The 22,649-nt window shown below is 36.2% G+C and overlaps 1 protein-coding gene across 1 annotated transcript in view; it reads right to left on the bottom strand.

Moving 5' to 3' along the window:
- Positions 1–22,649, bottom strand: part of MALRD1 (MAM and LDL receptor class A domain containing 1) — a 788,164-nt gene that overhangs the window by 158,870 nt on the left and 606,645 nt on the right. Inside the window, exon 34 of the mRNA XM_049626634.1 lies at positions 8,178–8,379. Coding sequence (XP_049482591.1) covers positions 8,178–8,379 — 202 coding nt within the window. The remainder of the gene's footprint in view (positions 1–8,177; positions 8,380–22,649) is intronic.

Raw genomic sequence — 22,649 nt, 5'->3', positions numbered from 1 at the left:
CACTTATAGAGACATGTGGGGAGCATGCAGAGTATATGATAAGTCAGGAGGGCTAATCTGGCTTGTCAGAAGGGCTACATGAAAGAGCAAAGTCAAGAGTCTGACAGAAGAGACAAAAGTAAGGGAAATCTAAAATTTTCCAGAAGTTGGATCCAGTGTGGAAGCTGATAAGAACCCGAGATGCCAGATGCCAAACAGAAAGTAATCATTATTTTCAAAGTGAAGAGCTATAGCCACTCAAGGCAAAGCTAAGATAAATACAGGAGAAAGCTGAAAGAAATTCAAAATTTATATATAAATTTTGCGCAGGCATGCACATGCACACACCGGAGGGTTGTTTGAAGCCATGAAGCTCTTCACTAGTGATAGAAAGGTGGAGAAGGCCTGGCAGGGGATGTTGAGCAACAGAAGCAAAAAAACAAGAACAAAAACAAAAAACCAAAAACCTGAGACTGTGATAGAGGAGTGAATAGCCGACCGCTGGATCTCCTGCTCTCCCCCGGCTCATATGGAGGTCGCAGACTTGAAAGAAAACCAAGAAGATATTTATGGAATATCAAGAGCTGAGGAAACAGAACATATTTCAGAGGCCCCCAAAGAGTTATCACTTCTACTCAACATCAAGGTTTGCTACGATTATATCAAACCGCTTCCTAACTACAAAAACAGTGATAGCACGATAAATGACTGAAATTGCATAAATGAATAATTTTCTGCCATCATATAACCCCAAATAATCTAAAACGTGTGTGAATGTGGGAACATATATAAAAATATAAAATGGTAGAGTTGCTGCTGGTCATTTGTTTCTTGTCATGAAGCCTGGAACCCAGAGAGACCCTAGTGGATAACAGATTCATTCCTATTTTATCATTTCCAGATGGTGCTACGCTCCTGGTCAGATATATCTATGCTAGCGTGACCTCTACTACACACGATGTTGGACCAGGTTACGTACTTGACCTAATTTAATGCTATTCACTTGATGGCTCTATCCCATATTAACTGCAACTTTATTTAATAGTTTAAAAATTCCCCAAATGCTGAACTCTTGACTTCTAAATTCGGGGCCATTATTATTAAATGCATTCCTTTTTAAATTCATGCTTCGTATTGCTTCCAGTATACATTTCCCAAAGGAAGATTCCTGCTCGAAAATGGTTCTCTAGTGCCTTACAGGATTAAATCCACTGTCCTTACAGGATGAAGTACCACTGTCCTAATGCCTGACTCAGCCTCACCTGTGTTCTCCCTATCAAATCTAAAACAGCCAAGGAATAATGAATGTTTCAGATATGACGGTATTATACTCTTTGCTGGCTGGGAAGGGACCAGGAAAGAAAATGTCATTGTCAATCCTGTGAGTGGGAAACCTTTTACTTAACAGAAATTTTGAGTATTTTGGCACCGATCAGTTACTAGATTTTTTCTCTAAGTGTAGAAGGCTTGAGATAGAGAGTGGGAAGCTCTCTCTCCATCACACTCCATATACAACTGAAGGACATCTATAAAGAGTTTTAAGCAATCTGTGAGGGAATATTGTTCAATTTCACGCACACTTTGGAAATAGCTGCTGTACATGTCTCGGGAAGGTCAAAGGAGAGAGAGATGATGGCTGGTGGTAGAGAAGACCACTCAGGAGTCAAATATAATTCTACGTGGTCTTTCAGAGACCTCTCAGTTGTAGTATCTTGACCACTTCTATGAGCCAACCAGAGAAAGTGGTTGTGATACCACAACTTCTGATTAATAGGGCACTGGCACTAAAGACAGAGATAAACATAGCTGTTTAATTGAATCAGTATTAACTTTTGAGAAATATTAATAAGTAGCTTTACCTAAAGTTTGTAGTGTTGAATTATCATTACTTAAAAAACACATAATTTTTGCCTTTCTGATAAAATGATTAAAAGTGATTACTAGGGGCTCCTGGCTGGCTCAGTCTGCGGAGCATGTGACTCTTGATGTTGGGGTTGTGAATTTGAGACACCCATTGGGTGTAGAGATTACTTAAAAATAAAATCTTTAAAAAAAGTGATTACTTTAAAATATATTGGGTTATCTTGTCCCATGCGCGATTCTACAGAAGGCATGACTAACATTATGTTAATTATATTACAATCAAAAAGACCAGAAGGGGCAAAAAAGCAAGGTCAGTATATTTTAGAACTTGGACTGATTTCCTAATTGATTAATCATGTGCTCCATCTGGCATAAACAATCTAGCCCACCATTTCTTTAGACCTGTTTTTACCAAAACCTGGCTATTTCTCTAACTTCATGTTTTCTATTTTGAGTAAGTTTATATTAGTGAAAAATAACTCATACATATAAACCCATTTATTCTTTGTTAAACCAAGAAAGTTGTGTGTTTTATTTGTTTGTTTTCTATTTTTCCCATTTCCAACTGTTTCCACAAAGAGTGACCAGTTCTTTCTGGGTAAAATGTTCTCACATGCCAGTAAGATGTTATCAGAAAAACTGTTATCAGAATTGTTGAAGTCACCTGGTTTTTAATTTAAAAAAACTTCTTAAAACAGATTTTTTAGTGAAGCAGTGTCACTTTCTTATTCAATTTCTTAGGCAACAAACAAACAAACTTGTTTTCATAAAGTCTGGATATTTTCCAGATAACAACATATGTGTTCCAGGGAATCAGGAAAACCATAATAAAAGTAGACTCTAATAGCCCAAGAGAACAAAACAGAGCCAAATTGACCTTGGCAATGAAAAGCTCACAAAATCTCTCAGACACACTTGGCCTGGTAAAACAGTTGGCCTGCTGAGTATTTCTGAGTGAAAAGAAAGGATTTAGCAAAGGTTATGATAATTTCCAAAAATGACTAGGAATTTAGGAATTGATTATTGTTTCCATATGATAGAGAAATTACTAAATCACCACACCATGATTATATATATATTTATATATATATATATATATATATATATATATATATATATCTCACACATATATATAATATATATATATATAAAACTTATACATTAAATATTATGTATACATTTATATGTCATACATACATAGATGCATATGTTTATATGATCATAAATAAATACGTTTATATGACAACATCAGTGTTTACATAAAAGCATTCATCTTTAAGACAGAGAGTTAGAACAGTAACTTGTGGTTTATCTTCAGGTTCAGTATAAGGTACTTGTCAAAAACAGGCTAATGGAGTATGGTTCATATTGGGACTGATTTTTCTATGGTTTTCATTTGGATTTCTTCCCCCTAATTTAAAACATTCCTTCCGGCCTGACGATCAGCAGGAAATCAAGCAAGAACCATTGCATAGTATAATATTCAAGTTTCTCCAAATGTAGTGAAGGGGGAATCCGGGTCTTGCTCCCACAAGCCTGCTTGGTATTAGCTTTTAGTGCCATTTTCTGGTTCTTGTGTGTGTGCGTGTGTGTGTGTGTGTGTGTGTGTTCCTTTAAATGTAATGTCCTTCCCAGAGTAAAAAGGAATTATCCCATCCTTTGATAAACTATGAGGACTTCATGGCCCACAATAATAGATATAAAGGCTAACAATATCCAAAAGCCAGTAAGTGAACTGGGGTTGACTGATTTTCATTTTCTTTCGGCTTTTTGTACATTAATCACTATTAATTTTAAAATTAGACCCATGATCACTAAATGAATCAAAATTATAAGAATGAACCACACATTAAAGTGTTTTAAGTAATTTCTCTACAATTGCTCTACCACTTCTGATATAAAATGAACATCTACTCTGTATCATATACTGATTTAAATTTATTTTATATTTTTCCCCAGCAACCTAAAAGTTAAAGATCATTGTCACTAGAATTAAAACACACACACACACACACCACCACCACCACCACCACCACCAACAACAACAACAACAGCAACAATGACAGGATAATGGCAATGGGGATTTTTCAACATAGAGGACCCCAAAAATGACAGAAAATAAGCTATGCATATCACAAAATACCATGTAAGATATATTAGAGGAGAGCTGCAAAGTTCAAGTGAAGAGAATCTGCAAAAGGGGCTGGCTTCCTGTGGGGAGTATTAAGGATAAATTCATGATAAAAGGTGGCTTTGATCTGCCCTTGAAAGTGGAAAAGCATTTATACAAGAGGAGGTAAAGGGCAGGGCATTCCCAGCCAGAGAAGTGGTAGGACTAAAATCATGGAAGTGAGAGAATATGGCGCACAGCTGAATAGAAGCAGGAGGTCCTACTTTAAGGGATTATTTTATGGACAGAGAAAGATAAGACAAGAGTTGTACTAAAGGATAAGAAATATATTGAGTATGCAATTGAGAGCCGCTATGGATTTTTCTTCTTCTTTACAACTTGTATGAGTTTGTATATTTTGATTAGTTTCCCTTTTATTTCTTCTCTCTACAGTGAAGTACAGACAGATAATTTATTATTCCTGGTCAGCTTTATAATTTGGTCCATATACTGCAGACTATCCAAACTTGATTATGATTAAAACAAGAAGAGGAATGGCCATCATGCAGACATGAATGATGTGGAGATTAGATATGAAAGAGTATAACTTTTAGGGGACTCTGAAGTATGGGCTTGGTCAATGCTATGCTTCCAACCAGCTCTTTTAATTATGATGGAGTGACAAAGGGACCATTAGAGATTGTTCATAGTGTGCATGGCAGGGGAGTAGATAGACCAGCTTCCTAAACAAATCTTCAAAGACCGTGGAATTAGCCAGTTTTACCCTCTGATTTAGTTCATCTTACTTGCTTCCCTCTCATTTTTCTGTGTTAGATTTTCAGTATTACATTTAATTTTGGAACTATCCAAAATCCTTCCAATAAACTTAGCTTCTACTTAAGTTAGCCCTAGTCAGATTGTGTGGCTTGTAATAAAAAAAAAAAATTATTTTTGATGTGTTCAATAAGAAAGATGTAAGGTCTACTTTTCTGGAAGTTACTTTATAATAGGTGCTAGAAGATGAATTTGGTAGCAGTAAATGTGACAGTAAATTAGATAAATCAGTTATGCAGCCATTATGGAGATTCCTGTGAATAATAAGGATGCCTTGAACTAGAGTTTGGGCAGTAAAATGGAAGCAGGGGGTGGGGCATGGGAAGAAGGCAAAATCTATAGAATTCGCTGCTTGAGGTGTGTTTAGAGTAAGGGAATGCAGGGGTAAACACACACACACACACACACACACACACACACACACACACCCCAAAACAAAAAAACTTATATTCTTATCTTCCCTTCCAACCCAAATCCAGGACAGCACACAGCACATTGTCAACAAACACTGACTCAATAAAGGGCAGGCCTGCTCAAGTTCACAACACACTGTGCAGTGATGAGTCTTCTCTAACTACAATGACACCTCTGCTTTCACCTGCCGGCCCTAACCCCTGAAACCTCCTTAACTGCACCCCTCCTCCTTCTCCCTGGACTCTCTCCCTTTCTTGGTCATTCTCTATGCATTCCTTCTGCTTTCCTGATCCTCTTGTACAAATCCAGTCCTGATCATAAAATGGCAGGTTTGGAAGCGACTTAAGAGATCATCTACTTCATTTTCCTGATGATAAAACATGGTCTCAAGAGCTGAAATGATTTTCTCAAAACTATACATTTAGGCATGATTAGACTCATGTCTCCAGTATTTTAGTCCATTTGTCACCTCTCCACCACTCAATACATGTTTGCTCCAAATGTCAGATATAACACTTTAGGTAACTACTCTCTCCATACCTTCAAGCAGATCCAATGAGGTTGCAACTGTTTATTTGGTGGTGTTGCATGCTCCCTGGCATGTCACTACGGGGTTCCACATACCCCCATTTGAGAAACATTGGTTTAATGCAGGATTTTCTAAAAACATCTGCTTGAATCAACCATGAAGCACTGTTGTAAAAACTATGCCTAGAGATTCTGGATTTTGGAAGGGGACGGGGTGGGGGGGTTGGTGGAGGCACTTCTTTTACAGAAACGTACAGAAAGAAGACAACTTGTGGTTTAATGTCAAATGTCTTACTTTTTCTTTTTTTACTACCCTTGAAAGTATAATCTGTTCTGTAATATAGTAGGCAACAACCCAATTATACTGACGCAAATGTTAGAGATCCTGCTCATACGATCAGTTATAACCATTACTGTGATTATTTAGAATACTGACGTTTCAGCCCATGTTTCCTACACCTTGTGATGGGTTCTGGAGATGAAACAGACATGTTTCTCCTGCTCTTGAGGAGCTCAAAATTAGTCGGAAGTGATAACGCATGTATGTGTACGTACATAAATGCATGTTTGCATGTGTGTGACAAGAGCTAAGAATAAGTAGGGGAAGGAAAGAAACGGAAGGAAGGACAGAGAAGGCTTCAATGGAATGGTGACTGGGAGGAGCTAAGAATAGAAGTGACCAAGCACATTTACTGTTGGAAAGACAGAGGTTTGTTTTTGTTTTTTCCCTCAGACACATGGTGACAACACAGAGTGTGGTTGTGGATACAGGCACATTTGCAGGTGGAAAAGAGGTTTAAGGGAGTTTGTTACAAACGGCAGTTATTTTCTATTCAAAGGATACGGGAACATTGGCAGAGTGAACAAAGTTCTAGGGAGCAGCTGGGAGATTTGAGAATTGTTGTAGAAAAGCAGTGCCAGGAATGGGAAAAAGATGTGTGCAGGACCCTGGACTGCCCAGCTAAGGTGATAAACCAACATTTTTAATGGCCTCAACAGCATGACTAGCAGCAGCCTGGAAAATACAAAGGGTTATAGTAACCCAGTTTCGAAGACTGGTAAGGTCATTATGACTGAGAATGACATAGATACTTGTATTTATTCTACAGAGTTGGTCTGATAAATAAATGTGTTAATACATGCAAAGTAGTCAGCACAATGCCTGGCACATAATTAGAACCCAAATTTATCTCTAAAAAATTGGACATAAAATAATTCAAAGTGCTGACTGACAGTGGTATTGAGATTTGGATCATTAGATCTGGGATTATTAGCGGGAAAAGTATAAAGAAGCTGTTTTATTGGGGGGGGGGGCGGGAAGCAGGAAGCATTGAGAATCTGGGATTATATTTTTTCTTATTATGCTGGAAAATAGGTTTAGGAAGAGTAATCAGGAAGTAGAGGATATAATGATCAGATGAGATTTTCAGCCCTAAAATTTCAGATGGAATGATAGGACTCAGGATGTAAGTGTGGGAGCTGGTTATGGAGGAGGAAGACTTATGAAGGTGACTAGAATTGAGAAGGTTAATATTTCACATAGGCTGAATAACCTGGAAGGTGAAATTGCCCAGGATTTAGGTTCCAGAGAAAAACCATTAGAAGGATAAGAACCCATATCTGTGGGCTTAAAAAGAAGAAACGTTTTTATGTTTTTAAAATTTTAAAAATTTTTATTTTTTTAAACTAATCTCTACTCTCAATTGGGGCCCAAACTTACAACCCCAAGATCAAGAGTTGGATGCTCTACTGACTGAGCCAGCCAGGGATCCTCAAAAGAAGAAACTATTAAATGGTTCTATAAAAATAAAATTTTGAAAGAGGCATAGCATAGCCATAAAGGCAATAACCCTATTATTTAACTTTGAAAATCTGAAGACTTTATAAAGAACATATGGCTACTTCAGGGGGAGCGTCGTAAACAGCAGAAATTCAGATTTCAGTTCAGGGAATGATTTCTTACAAAAAGAGTTACTGACAAGATTCTAGGATTCTTTATACAATGAAGAATTCTAGAATTCTAGATTGTACAGTAGAAACACTGAAGAGAAGGGAAATAGCCTAGAGAATGAGGGAAAGTGAATGTGGATGGAAAAGGTGGTTTGGAAGACGAGGGGTGACCAGAAGAATCTTTACCTTGTATACTATTGAGAACCTTCAGAAATAAAGAAAGCAGACAATAATGCTCTTTTAATAGAATTAACTTTCCTCTATGTCTCTTAAAGAACTGTAATTGAAGTAATTTGGTTGCCTAGAGGACATGAAAACTTTATGGTTAAGCTCACTGCCAGAAAAACTTTACCTCCTACAACATATTTTGTTCTTCCTTCAACGGACGAATGGTACTGTACCTGGACACAAATGTTATTCATCAGGAATTCCCAGTTCTTCTATTTTTAGATAGTAAAAACAACACTTGCACATCCCATCTACTGATGAAATTACTCACCTCCAAAGACACATTCTGGGGTGAAAGAGATGTCATCAAGGGCTATAAAAACGTCTTCACTTCCAGCCAAATCAGCTTCAAATGCCACTTTAAATGCACTGTTACTAGAGAGCGGTACATATCCATACATCCAACCAGTTCGTTTATTTCCAATCACTGACCACACCAGGATGTTCAGCCCAGATTCCTCAATGGTATATACCTAATAATGGGATGGAAAAAAAAAAAAAAGAAAAGAAAAGAAAAGGCAACTCTTTATGGTTTGCATGTTGTACATATATGGCATCCAGGTTTAATGAAAGAATGGAGTCCGCCAACGTGACAACACAAAACCTTGACTATGATATTTCTATCTGTACATATGGGGATTACAAAGTGAGTTGTGTTTTCTTTAAGTTGTTAGATCTTCGTTTGGTTTCGTTTTGTCATGTCAATTTCCGTGTATCATATTAGGTATGGCCAAAACCTAAACAATCTTAAGAATCTATAAGAGCTGTAGAAAATATTAAACTAGAATTTCTCATTGTTAAAGGACTTCATCCATGCTTCACTGAGGTTGTTTTAAAAGAAGAGAACGCTTACAGCAAGTGAACATGATCGTATACATATTTATGTATATGTACCTATGTATGTACATATACATACGTATTTCAGAAGCCAAAACAATGTGCAGAACATATTATTTTCACAAACAGGAAATCTTCCTGAATTAACTAACATCAGTATCTAAGACCTTTTTTTTTAAGTGCAAGGACTAACATATTTAACAAATAAAAAGTGAAATAGCAGTAAAGTTAGCTTTAAAACCAACCACCATGCCAAGTCCCAATAATCTTTTTAAACTGTAAAAACAATTCAAAACAAAACAAAAAATGCCACTTCCTAGTGCTCTTCAAAAAAATCTGTATTTTAAACAACAACAAAAACAAGTAAGGTTGTAAACATATTTTTCTGTATTACCTTTTTGTACCTAACTTTCAGTTATCATTTCCCTAGAAATGATAGTTATATATATTATAGTTTGTAAATATAATTTAATAATCACTTACACAACTCTTTCTTTTACATGGGAAAAAAAAATATGACCTAGAGGAAGGAAAACCCATGGACAGTAATTTTCTTCTATCGCAATGGTGTTTTTGTCCAATGAAATTCCTCCCTACTAAAAAAGTCTTACTTTCTCTCTTAAGATCAAAATTTATCTAAAGATAATTTATCCTATAAAAGTTTATCCAAATTTTATACTACCAGGAAAAAATGATACCACTCATTCTGTTGCATGTAATGTTAATACTGGCATTCCACAAATATTCCCAAGAGCCACTAAATAATCTAGAGTCAGAAATTAGCACGCTGCTAATGTTCACTATTACAAAAAGTCTAAGTCTGAAATCCATAGATATTTATCCAAAGGATACAAAAATGCTGAGTCGAAGGGGCACACACACCCTGATATTTATAGCAGCACTACTGACAATAGCCAAAGTATGGAAAGAGCCCAAATGTTCATCGACTGATGAATGGATAAAGAAAATGTGCTATACACACACACACACACACACACACACACACACACACACACACACACAATGTAATATTAGTCAGTGATCCGAAAGAATGAAATCTTGCCATTTGCAATGACATGGATGGAGCCAAAGTATATTATGCTAAGCAAAATAAGTCAGAGAAAGACAAATATCATATGATTTCACTCATATGTGGAATTTAAGAAACAAAACATATGAACATAGGGGAAGGGAAGCAAAAATAAAATAAAAACAGAGAGGGAGACAGACCTTAAGGGACTCTAAAATACAGAGAACAAATTGAGGGCTCCTGGTGAGGTGCTGGGTGGGGGGATGGGCTAAAAGGGAGATGGGCGTTAAGGAGGGCACTTGCTGGGATGAGCACTGGTGCTACATGTAAGTGATGAATCACTAAATTCTATTCCTGAAATCATTATAACACTATATGTTAACGAACACAGATTTAAGTTTAAAAAAAATCCACCTCTTAATGGAAGCTAAAACAATAAAAAATACATCAAGATGATCATAGACAAAGAAAAACAGAAAAAATTGCCCAAGGTTAGGAAACATGAAAAGTGAGATCTAACATCAACAGTGTGGAAAAGCACACATTTTCTAGCAAAAATCACTTTTTATATTGATTCCTCAATAAGCGAAATAAGCTGAATCAATATGAAAGGAATTTGGGTCATTTGAGTGTTTCCTATCTCACACATAAGCAAACACTCATCCCAAAGAGCATTCAGTTTAAGGATCTGGTGGGTACCTATTTCTAAAATTAAATTAAAATTTTTAAAAAGAATTAAAAAGGTAAGAAGCTTCCAATTCAATATAATAACAGGACAACTTTACAAAATCAACCTAAATTGAACTGTCTCAGTCTCTCTCTCTCTTTTTTTTTTCTTCATAAATCCTAGGTTACATCACAAAGATTTAAAAGGGGATGGTTTTATTTTATTTATTTTATAACTCTTTTTTCTGGAAAAACCAATTTAGAAGATCAAATTACATGAAAATAAAACCCCATACTTCCTGTTTTTCAAAACCCTAGTATAAATGTATTTTATTAATATATCTATTTTTATTGTTTTTCACCTCATTTTTCTCTCTGCTTTCAGTCTTCTTAATCTTCAGTTGATCTTACATGCTCATGCCAAATTCCATTTCCTCCATCCTTCTTTTACTCTGCTTCTCCCAAATCCACCACCACATCCCTGCCTGTTCTCCCTCCCCCTGCGCCCCATCAAGCCTATCAACTCTCCAATAAACTTCAACCCATGTCATCTCATTATTTCACCCTAGTATAGTCCACATTAATTCTGAGCAATTTCACCAATTCATTTTTTAATGCCAGTGAAACTTTTTGACAATCTCATGGGCTGTTTCAATCGTAACATGTATTATTAAATTGAATAATTACATGTTAGGTCCAGTGTTTCTGTAGCCACAATGGCCAATGGTAAAAGTAAGAGGATCATGTAAAGATTCCAGATAGTGATTTTTTTTAATACGGCCAATGAGAAACCCACAAAAGGATAACATTATGTATTTCTGTCTTTCAATGAAAATAATGTTCACTGTCCAGAAAAATTGTTGTGATAACCATCAGCAAAATAATTGTGTTTAAAAAACTTTTTAGGGGCACCTGCATGGCTCAGTCAGTTAAGTGTCCAACTCTCGATTTTGGTTCAGGTCATGGTTTCATGGTTCCTGAGATGGAGCCCCATATCGGGCTCTGATCAGCTCAGAGACTGCCTGGGATCTCTCTCACCCTCTCTCTCTGTGCTCCTGAACCACTAGTGTGCATGCACATGCACACACTCTTTCTAAATAAATAAACTTAAATTTTTTTTTAAACATTTACTTCTTTGAAAAAGTAGAATGGCTAATATCCTTGAAAAATAGTTTAATTTGTTCCTAATTTTATATTTTATTACACATATTTTACTGAAAAACAATTTATGTTGCAATAATAACTTACTACTTGAAATAGCTTCTCAAATCTGCAACTGGACAAATAATTTGGCTACTTTTATTTTGATATTCTAAATTTTGGTTGGATGCTTACCCATTGATATCATAATAGTCAACATTATACGTTATAAAACATTTTATCATGATTTTTATCACAAAACAAAATGGATTCAAAGAAATATATAAGCATATTATGTTTAGACATTATAATCAAGATTATATTATATTCAAAGATGATGTCATAACTGAAACTATTTATGATACAGGGCAGGGAAAACTTGAAGAGAACTTGCTAAATCAAAACGCAGAATAGAATTATGTGTCATATACATACAAATATTATAATAATATCCAATTAAATTTATGTTAAGTTTTTTGAGGAGGAAACTCCTCAACATTTATTTAGGACAAGCATACCTTTGGAGGAAAATATCAACAGATATAAAGAAGTAATAGAAAATATGAGTGTTAATAATTAAATTACAGGACAGTATGGAAATGAGAGAGAAGCTATTTCGATAATGTCCGAGTTTGTAGGTTTTCCAGGTAAAAAAATTGGAAGAGTCTGAATAGTAGATTTTCCTGAAGTTCCTCTCCTGAAGCCAGTCACAATCTCTAAGGGCCTACAACACAGAAGGAAGGCTGATGCTGACTTAAACTCTCTTAGTGGACACTTCTGGATATTAGAAACAATTTATCTATTTCACTATATATTTATCTTATCGAAATTAGTGCATGAAATGCATCAGTAAGATGAAACCTTGCCTATACATGGTCCCAGTAATTCCCAGCTATTCTGCTAGATGTCTGTTCATTAATCACCACTGATAGCACAAAGCAGTGAACTGAGCTACACTTAATCCATATCAGTGCAGTTTCTCTTGATTCATTTGCAAACACTTTAATTTATATAATAGAAGAAAGAAAAAATCAAAAGCAATGAAAGCAGAAATTTGCCTCAAAAAGAAGTTAGAGGCTATAAACTCATTTAATTAAAGATAGAAATAATCCATATTAATGAGAATTTAGTACATTCACATACATTATGTTATGTGAACCCTACTACACATGTGGGCCTATTGACTGCCCTCTACAAATCTGGATTCGAGTTGTAGAGAGATATTAAACAATTCATTAGTCGTACACAGCACAGACTTACAGTCCTCCATATAGCATGTAAGGAGATTAGAAATCATCATTCCAGTCTTCGCAACAAGGAAAAGGCTGAGCTGAAAACCAACAATTGTTCTTAGATCCATCAGATAATTATTGTCACAGAGTAATCATGACCACTGCCCCCCAATTTGGGGAGAAAAATAGGCAGACACAAAGAATCACAACTTACCAGGGCAGAAGCCCAGGCAAAGAAACTCCTGTGGGGACCAGTAGTAGGGTAGGAGAACCTGGATTGAAATTGATGAATTGCTGGGCTTGTCACTCTGGATAAGTTTCAAAGGCAAACATTCTTGAAGGGATCCCACACTTTTGTGAACTTGACTTCTAGGAGCCCTACCAGTCTCTCACGTTGAAAATCAGAGAAAATTTTGGCAAATAAAGAGGAAAAGTAGCCATTTTGAAATAGGCACAAAGCATTCTGTTCTTCCTGGCAAGACTTGCCCTTAAGACAAACTACCTAAAGAAAACAACCTCACTGGAGAAAAGAAAATACCTAATTCCAACTCCTGGTACCTTTCCAGGTGGGGAAAGAGAAATTCCAGCCACGTCTACCCTTCCTGTCTTACATCAGGAGTGGAAACACAAACAAACAAACAAACAAACAAACAAAAAAACAAACAAACCAAAAACTGGAAAAGCAATTGTGAAGGATACAACCCACGGATACTAAAGGACTCACTGAGACCTAATCATAGGCTCCAAACTTACCAACACATGAGGAGGGCTTCTGTGTAAGAACAGGGAAATACAATGAAATAATAGCACACTGAAGGCCTTGTTTAGAAATAAATCTCTCTGGGAACCCCAAGATAACAGGGAAGACAAAAAGAAAGACAACAGAGGAAATTATAACTGACATCTATAGTTACAACAGAGAGTAAACATATCCTAACCTCTAGCCAGATACACATAAAACCTCACATAAAAGGCCTGATTCCTTCTACCCAGTACATCATGGCAGTCTGTCAAAAAAGACAAAAAACACAGTTTGAAGAGACAGAGCAAGCATCAGAAACTGGTTTAGATATACTAAAGACATGGGAATTATCAAGCAGGGAAGTAATACAAGTATCATTAATAAGATAAGGGCTCTAATGGAAAAAGTAGACAGTAGGCAAAAATAGATGGGTAGTATAAACAGAGAGATGGAAACTCTAAGAAAAAATCAAAAGGAAATACTGGAAATAAATAAAAACACTAAAAGAAATTAAGCATGCCTTTGATGGGTTCATCAATAGACTGCACACGGGAAAGAATCAGTCAGCTTGAAGATATGTCAAGAGAAACCACCAAATCTGAAATGCAAAGAAAAAAAAAAGACTGAAAAAAATGGAACAGAATATCTAAGAACTGTGGAATGGTTACAAAAGGTATAATATGCATAATGTAAATACCAAAGGGAGAAGAAAGAGAAAGAAAAGAAGAAATATTTAAAATGATAATGAATGATGCTTTCTCAAAATTAATGACAAATCCCAAACCATAGATCCTGGAAGATCAAATATTTGAACACCAAATATTTGTCTACACCTGGTCATATGATATTAAAACTGCAGATATCAAAGACAAAAGTGAAAATCTTGAAAGAAGCCAGGTTGTGGGGGAATACCTTACTTATAGAGAAGCAAGGATAAGAATTACATCAAATTCTCTTTAGAGCCATGCAAACAAAAAGACAGTGGAATAAAATATTTAAAACACTGAAAGAGAGAGAGAGAGAGAGAGAGAGAGAGAGAGAGAAAGAAAGACTCCAAATTAGAATTCTGTATCCAATAAAATTATTTATCAAAATAAAGAAGAAATAAAATTTTTCTCAAACATGAGTTAAAGCAATTTTTCATTAGTACACTTGCCTTGCAAGTAAAGTTAAAATAAATTCTTTAGAGAGGAGGAAAATGATATCAGTCAGAAAATCAGATCTACATAAAGAAGGATGTTAGAGAGGAACATATGAGGTTAATAAAATAGTTTATTTTTTATTATTAATTGATATAATAAGTAAGAGTTTGTGCAAAATAATAATAGCAATATTGTATTCAGTGATTTTAGTTTTGGCATAAGTGAAATAAATGAACGGCAGCATATCTAGGAGATGGAAAGGAGGACTTGAGAATATTGTTTATAATGTACTTACACTACCTATAAAGTGGCATAGTGCTATTTGAAAGTGGACCTAGATTTACGAGTGTAAATGCATACTGCAAACTCATGGGCCAAAAATTAAAAAAAAGTTAAAAAGTATAACTGATATGCTATGAAAAGAGAAAAAAAAGGAATCATATAAAATGCTCAATTAAGACAAAAGCAAAACAGAGTGGAGGATGAGAAAGAAAGAAAGAAAAAAAAGAAAAGAAAGAAAAGAAAAGAAAGAGGCAAAGGAAAGAAAAGAAAGAACAACATCTCCCAGTATAAAAGAGAAACAAATAAGCTAGATATTAAGCCAAGTATGAATAATCACTTTAAATGTTAGTTTTCTAAATATACCAATTAAAAGGGGTTGTTATAGTGAATTTTAAAAAAAGACCCAACTATATGCTTTCTATGAGAAACCCAGGTATCAAGGCACAGATAGATGAAAAAAGTAAAGGGATAAAGATACACCATGCTAATATTAATGAAAACAAAGCTGGAAAACCTATCTTAACTTTGGACAGAGCAAATTCAGAGAAAGGAAAATTATCAGGGACAAACAGGGTATAACATAACGAAGACAGTGGACAAATCTCTAAGAAGACATAACAATCCTAAATGTGTATGCAGCTAATAGCACATCAAATACCTGAGGCAAAAACTGGAAGAACTACAAGGAGAAATAGATTAATCCACTCATACAGTTGGAGACTTCAACATCCCTCTATCAGCAATCAGATCAACAGACAGCAAATCAGTAAGGTTATAGCTGAACTGAGCAGTATCAGTCAACTTTACGTTTGTAGAACACTTCAGCAACAGCAGAACTCATATTCCTCTAAAATTCACGGGGAACACTCAGAAAGACTGATGACATTCTGAGCAATCAAACACACTGTAGTAAATTTAAAAGAATAGAAATCATACAATATATGCTCTCAGATCACAGCAGAGTTTAACTAGAAAACAGTAACAGGAAAATAGCTGGGAAACCCAAATCTACTCGGAGATTACACAACATACTTCTTAATAACACATGGGTTAAAGAAGAAATTACAAGAAAAAAAACCTAAAATTATTTCAAACTAAATGAAAATGGAAGTAGAATTAATTAAAATTTGTGGGACACAGTGAAACAGTGCTTACGGGGTCATTTTATAGAATTAAATGCAGGTAGTAGAAAGGAAGAAAGATCTAAAATCAAGCATCTGAGCTGGTTCTTTGAAAAGAGTGATAAAACTTCTAGTCAGGCTACCTAAGCAAGAAAAAGAAGATGCAAGAATAAATATCAGAAATGAAAGGGGAGCTATCTTTACTGATCCTGTAAAAAGATAAGAAAGGATTATTAACAACTCTATGTCCACAAATTTGATAAACTAGATGAAATGTACTAATTCCTCGAAAAGGCATATCTTATCAAATTTCACACAAGGACGAATAGATAATCTGATTAGGCCTATAATATTAAAGAAATGAAATGAATTATTTAAAGAGAAAGCACCAAGCCCAGACAGATTCATTGGTGAATTCTACCACACATTTAAGAAATTATACCAATTATCTACGATCACAACCACAAAACAGAAGCAAAGGAAACATTTCCAAATTCATTCTATGAGGGCAGTTTTACCCTAACATCAAAACCAGGCAAAGACATCACTAGAAATAAAACCTATACACCGAGATCTCATATAGATTCAAAAATTTCACCAAAATATTGGCAAATTGAGTCAAGTATTGTGTAAAAAAATCATAAATAACATTAGGCGAGATTTATTCCAGGTATGCTAGGCTGACAAACATTGGAAAATCAATTAATGTAATCTATTATGTCAGCAGGTTATAGAAGAAAAATCATATAATAATATTGATAGATGCACAAGAAGCAGATGACAAAATCCTATACCTATTCATGATAACAACTCTTAGGAAACTAGAGAAAGGAAAGAAGCTTCCTCAACTTGATAAAGAACATCTTTATTTTTGTTTTAAATTTTTTTTAACGTTTATTTATTTTTGAGACAGAGAGAGACAGAGCATGAACGGGGAGGGGCAGAGAGAGAGGGAGACAGAATCAGAAGCAGGCTCCAGGCTCTTCAGCCATCAGCCCAGAGCCCGACGCGGGGCTCGAACTCACGGACTGTGAGATCGTGACCTGAGCTGAAGTCGGACGCTTAACCGACTGAGCCACCCAGGCGCCCCTAAAGAACATCTTTAAAGAACCTAGTGAAAACCCCATTCTTCATGGTGAGAAACTATACACTCTCCTGCTCAGATCAGGGAACAAGCAAAAACAGGTGCCTTCACTGCTTCCATTCAACATTGTACTGGAAGTTCTAGCTAATGCAATAAGAAAAAAAAAGATATACTGATCATGAACAAATAAAAATGCCTTTGTGTGCCAGTGACATGATTGACTAAATAGAAAATCCCACAGAATCAATAACAACAAAAAACTCCTAAAACTACTAAGTAATTTATAATAAAGCAAGGTTGAAGGATACAAGGTTAATATACAAAAGTCATTGATTTTCTTATAATCCATCAATGAACGACTGGATTTGAAATTAAAAAGACAATACTATTTATATTAGCACAAAAGTACATGATTCATATGAAGAGCATTATAAAACTAATGAAAAGAACATGGAAGGTATAAATAAATGCATGATATTCCATGAGGCAGCCTCAATATTGTCAAGATGTAAGTTCTCAACTTGATATATACGTTAAAATCCCAGTCAAAACCTCAGCAAGTAAATGTGAGGCGTCTGTCAAACTCTTTTAAAGTTTATAAGGAAAGACAAAAGACATACAACAGCCAATACAATATTGGAGAAGAAGAAACAAAGTCAGAGAACTGATACTACCCGACTGCAAGACATTTTAAAGCTACAGTAATCAAGGCAAGGTGGACTGGTGAAAGAACAGATGAATTGATCAACAGAACCGAAAAGGCAGCCTGGCCACAGACCCACATATAGTCAACTGATTTTTGATAAAGGAACAAAGGCAACTCAATGAGAAGGATTAGTATTTTCAACACATGATACCAAAACAACTGATTCCAACTGCAAAAAAGGCAATCCTAGATACAGAACTTCCATATCTCACCCAAATTAATTAAAAAATGGCTTACAGACTTAAATGCCCACTGGCAAACTATAAAAATACTAAGAGATTATATAGGAGAAAATTCTATGTGGTCTTGGATTGTGAGATGACTTAGCTATAAAACCAGTATCATGATCTATGAGTGAGGCAAACCTCACTGAAATTAAAAACTTCTGAGGTGCCTGGGTGGCTTAGTTGGTTGAGCATCTGACACTTCATCTCAGCTCGGGTCTCGATCTCAGTGTTTGTGAGATAGACCCCTGAATCAGCAGGGAGCCTGCTTGGGATTCTCTCTCTCCCTCTCTCTCTCTCTCTCTGGCCCTCCCCCACTCACACATGCTCTCTAAATAAATAAACAAACAAACATTTAAAAAAGCAATTAAAAACTTCTCTGTTAAGGACACCCTTATAACAATAAAAAGACAACACAAAAACTGAAGAAAATATTTTAAAATACAAATCTAATAAAGGCCTGGTATCCAAAACACTAAACTCTTATAACTCAAAAATAAGAAAACAAACAACCCAATTTAAAAAGGGACAAAAGATCTGAACAGACACCTCACCAAAGCAGCAATACAGATGGCAAAAAAGCAGAGGAGAAACACTCGACATCAGATATCATCAGGGAAATACAAGTTAAAACAGCTAAAACACCTATGAGGACAGCCACAATCCAAATCACCGAAAACATCAAATCCCAGCAAGGAACTCTTTCTCATTGTGGATGGGGGTGCAAAATGGTATAAATACCTTAGGAGCCAATTTTACAATTTCTCACAAAATTGAACATACTCTTACCATATGATCTAGCAATTCTGCTCCCAGAGGAGTTGAAAACTCACATCCATACAAGAAATTGCTCCTGAATGATTAGAGAAGCTTTATTTATAATTGTCAAAACTTGGAAGCAACCAAGAGGTTCAATAGGTAAATGGGCCAACAAACACTGGTGCATGTGTACATTGAAATCTTATTTAGGGATAAAAGAAAAATGAGCTATCAAGCCACACAAAGACATGAGGGAACTTAACTGTATATTTCTAAGTGAAAGAAACTAATTGGAAAAGGCTATAAAACTTCTAGAGGTAATGTAGGAAAAAATCTAGGTGACCTTGGGTTTTGGTTTTGGTTTCTGTGTGTGTGTGTGTGGGGGGGGGGTTCTTGTTGTTGTTTTTGGTTTTGCTCGTTTTAGTTTTCGAGTAAGAGACAAGTTTATGGATAATAGTATGGAACAGAGTGGGTCGATGTCAGGGCTTGTAGTAATGAGCTTCCCAGTAATAGACAAACAGACAGGAATAGTCCAGACAGATAAGCAGACAGACAGACAGACAGAGGGACAGGAAAACAAAGCTGAATGGGTAAGAGGCCAGGACCAGCCTCCGCACCTGTCGATGGGCTTCAGATCCAGTTCTGCCCTAGAGACCTAGAATACGGGCAGGGCTGGCATGGGCCTCAGTTCTCATAGTGTTCATTCTCTTCACTCTATCTCCTCACTCCTTGAAGCCAGGGGACGTTTTCCCTGTGGTTTCCTAGACTATGGAACAGTTGTTCCAGGAGTACAGGGACACAAAGGGCCAAATGTCTTGGAGACTCCCTGGGGAGGTGGAGGCCTGAGTGATGTGGGGTTAACAGCAACAAGGGGGAGAATACACTCAGTAGGACCTCTGTGTCTGGAAAATGTCCCCCACACCCCGTCCACCACACCAACATGGTGAGGTAAATAAAGTTTCAAGGGTAATTCTAACTTTATAAATTTCTGGAACATGTAAAACTATAGACATAGTAAGGAAGATCAGTGATTGCCAGGGACGTGGGAGAGGGAGGGAGGGAGGGAGGGGGTGGGTGAATAGGTTGAGCATAGGGAATATTCAGGGCAATGAAATTATAGTGTATAATATTGTAGCTATAGGTCATTACACATATGTGAAAATCTGTAGAATGTATAACACCAGGAGTAAGCCCTAATGTACTCTACAGACTTTAATAATAAAGTGTTAAGGGGCACCTGGGGGCCTCAGTTGAGCCTCCAACTTCGGCTCAGGTCATGATCTCACAGTTCATGGGTTTGAGCCCCGCGTCGGGCTCTGTGCTGACAGCTCAGAGCCTGGAGCCTGCTTCAGATTCTGTCTCCCTCGCTCTCTGCCCCTCCCCCACTCGCGTTTTTTTCTCTCTCTCAAATGAACATTAAAATTAAAAAAATAATAATAATAAATAAATAATAATACTGACTCCTCAATTACAAAAAAGTGTGCCAAAGTAATGTAAAATATTAATAATCATGGAAACTTGATGTGTAAAATATTAATAATCATGAAACTTGATTAATAATATGGGAACTGTGTGCATTCTGCTCATTTTCTCTGTAAACCTAAAACTGCTAAAAAATAAAGTATTAATTTACAAAATACTAAAAAATACAACTATACACAGTATAGAAATTATGGAGCTAATATGGAATTTTCCTTATTTTCTTTAATTCACTCAATTGCCTAGTTTTGAAAGGTTTATTTTTGACAGAGAGAATAAGAGCAGGGGAGGGGCAGAGAGAGAGAGAGAGAGAGAGAGAGAGAGAGACAGGGACAGAGGATCTGAAGCTGGCTCTGTGCTCACAGCAGAGAGCCTGAAGTGGGGCTTGAACTCACAAAATGTGATATCATGACCTGAGTCAAAGTCAGAAACTTAACTGACTGAGCCACCAGATTCCCCCACTCATTTACCTATTTTATTGGAAAAACATAAATGTCTCATTCATTTCAACACCAATTAAGCACTATTCAAATGGTCACTTGGTCTTCTAAACACATTCGCTCTCTCTTTTCTCCCTTGTCTCATTCCATCAAGCTTTCTACTTCCAGTATTGGACATTTAAAAAAGTCAGGTGGCACACAATCTCTTACCTTACAAAGGTCAACTACTTACCCCAATTTCCTCTAAAGAAACCAAGCATCTTTGCCTGATCAGAGGCAGATTGCCCTGATCAAAGTAGCAGGTATGTTAAGCTAGCAGTTTTCTAGAACTGAGCCTCACAACACAGGTAATAAAAATGTCCTTCCAATGGTATCAAAATTTCTTCAAGCTCTCTCTGCCACACCCCTTCTTCCACATCTCACTACTCTCTCCATGAGGATCCCTTGCCACTCCTCCTAAACACCAGGGACACTCCCAACTTGGAGTGTTGCACTGTTGGTTTTTTTTTTTACTCTCTCTCTCTGTTTGAAATGTTCTCCCATCTCGGCCCCCATATTTGCATGGCTCACTCCCTGGTCTCTTTCAAGAGTTGGGTCAAAATTTACATTCTCAGTGTGGCCTCCTCTGACTATACCCAGCTCTACCAATCCTCTTACTTGGCCACACTTTTGTTACATGGTCCTTGCAAAGACTACCCAACCTACTTATTTATCACATTTCCTGTTTAATGTCTGTCTCCTCATCATAGCATATCCTCTTGGGGCAGGGAATTTGTTTTGTTTACTTAGGTATGCCTAGAATACTGTCCTGCACATACTAAGGGCTCAGTAAACATTTGCTAAAAATGAAAGAATAGAAAAGTTCAAGATTTAAGAACTTTAGGGTTGGAAAGCCATTTCAGAGACTTGCTAGTCAATAACCTCAGAGGGGACCAGGGAGAACGCCTGACTCATTAGTCAGTGATGGAAGCAGAATCCCATGTTTCTCATTGTGCAGTTTCTACCTTAGCAGATTCACTATTTTATCTGAAAAAGAAATATATCTACTTATAAGAACCAAGATTTTTCAGGTACTGCAGTGAGAGTTACCAATGTTCTCATCACTAAGTTTACAAATAATTGCTTGTTCACAGTAAAACATCACCACAGCTTTTTGGGCTTGGAGGTCACTGAGTTATAAATAACTTATGGTGTCTTAAAACACGGAATTTACCATAGGTTAAGTAGAGGAATGAGTGGCTAAAAAATGAACAACAATAACAATGAACAACCCCTCCCCCCCCAAAAAAAAAAAAAACTTGGAACAATGAGAATTTGAATTGAAGAACAATCTACATTTCAGCTCTGTCTTTAAAAGTTGAAGAAATATATCACTCTTACTCTCTTTGTCTTTCTCATTTGAGATAGGAGATAGAGAACCCCAGCCTGTTATCTAATATCTCAAAGAAAATAAAATAACTTCATTCACATGGAGTCATTGTTAAAATTCAAAAGGACTACCCAAAATTGGTTGGTGATTATTTGTGCTATAGGGAGGCATTTCTGGTCATCTATTTCATATTTAAAAAGCATGAAGCCTTGCTTTAGTGTTTAAGTTACCTAGCAATAAGAAGGCTGAACCTTCTTATTATGATCAGGGGCTAGAACCTGATTCTAATCCTGGCCATGCCAATATTAATTGGATGTCTTAGGCTGAATTATTTAATCTCTTTCAACTTTGATTTCTTCTCTATTAAGCAGAAGAAATATTAATCCTTATTTGATAAGTACAAATTAAAATAATGTATATAAAGTAAGTACCCTTCCTTTTTATGATTTATTATTCATGTGTGTGCTATTAAATACCCTATTTTGCCTAT

The sequence above is a fragment of the Panthera uncia genome, chromosome B4 (assembly GCF_023721935.1).
Source record: "Panthera uncia isolate 11264 chromosome B4, Puncia_PCG_1.0, whole genome shotgun sequence".
NCBI lineage: Eukaryota > Metazoa > Chordata > Mammalia > Carnivora > Felidae > Panthera > Panthera uncia.
This window is presented reverse-complemented; position numbering and strand designations above follow the sequence as displayed.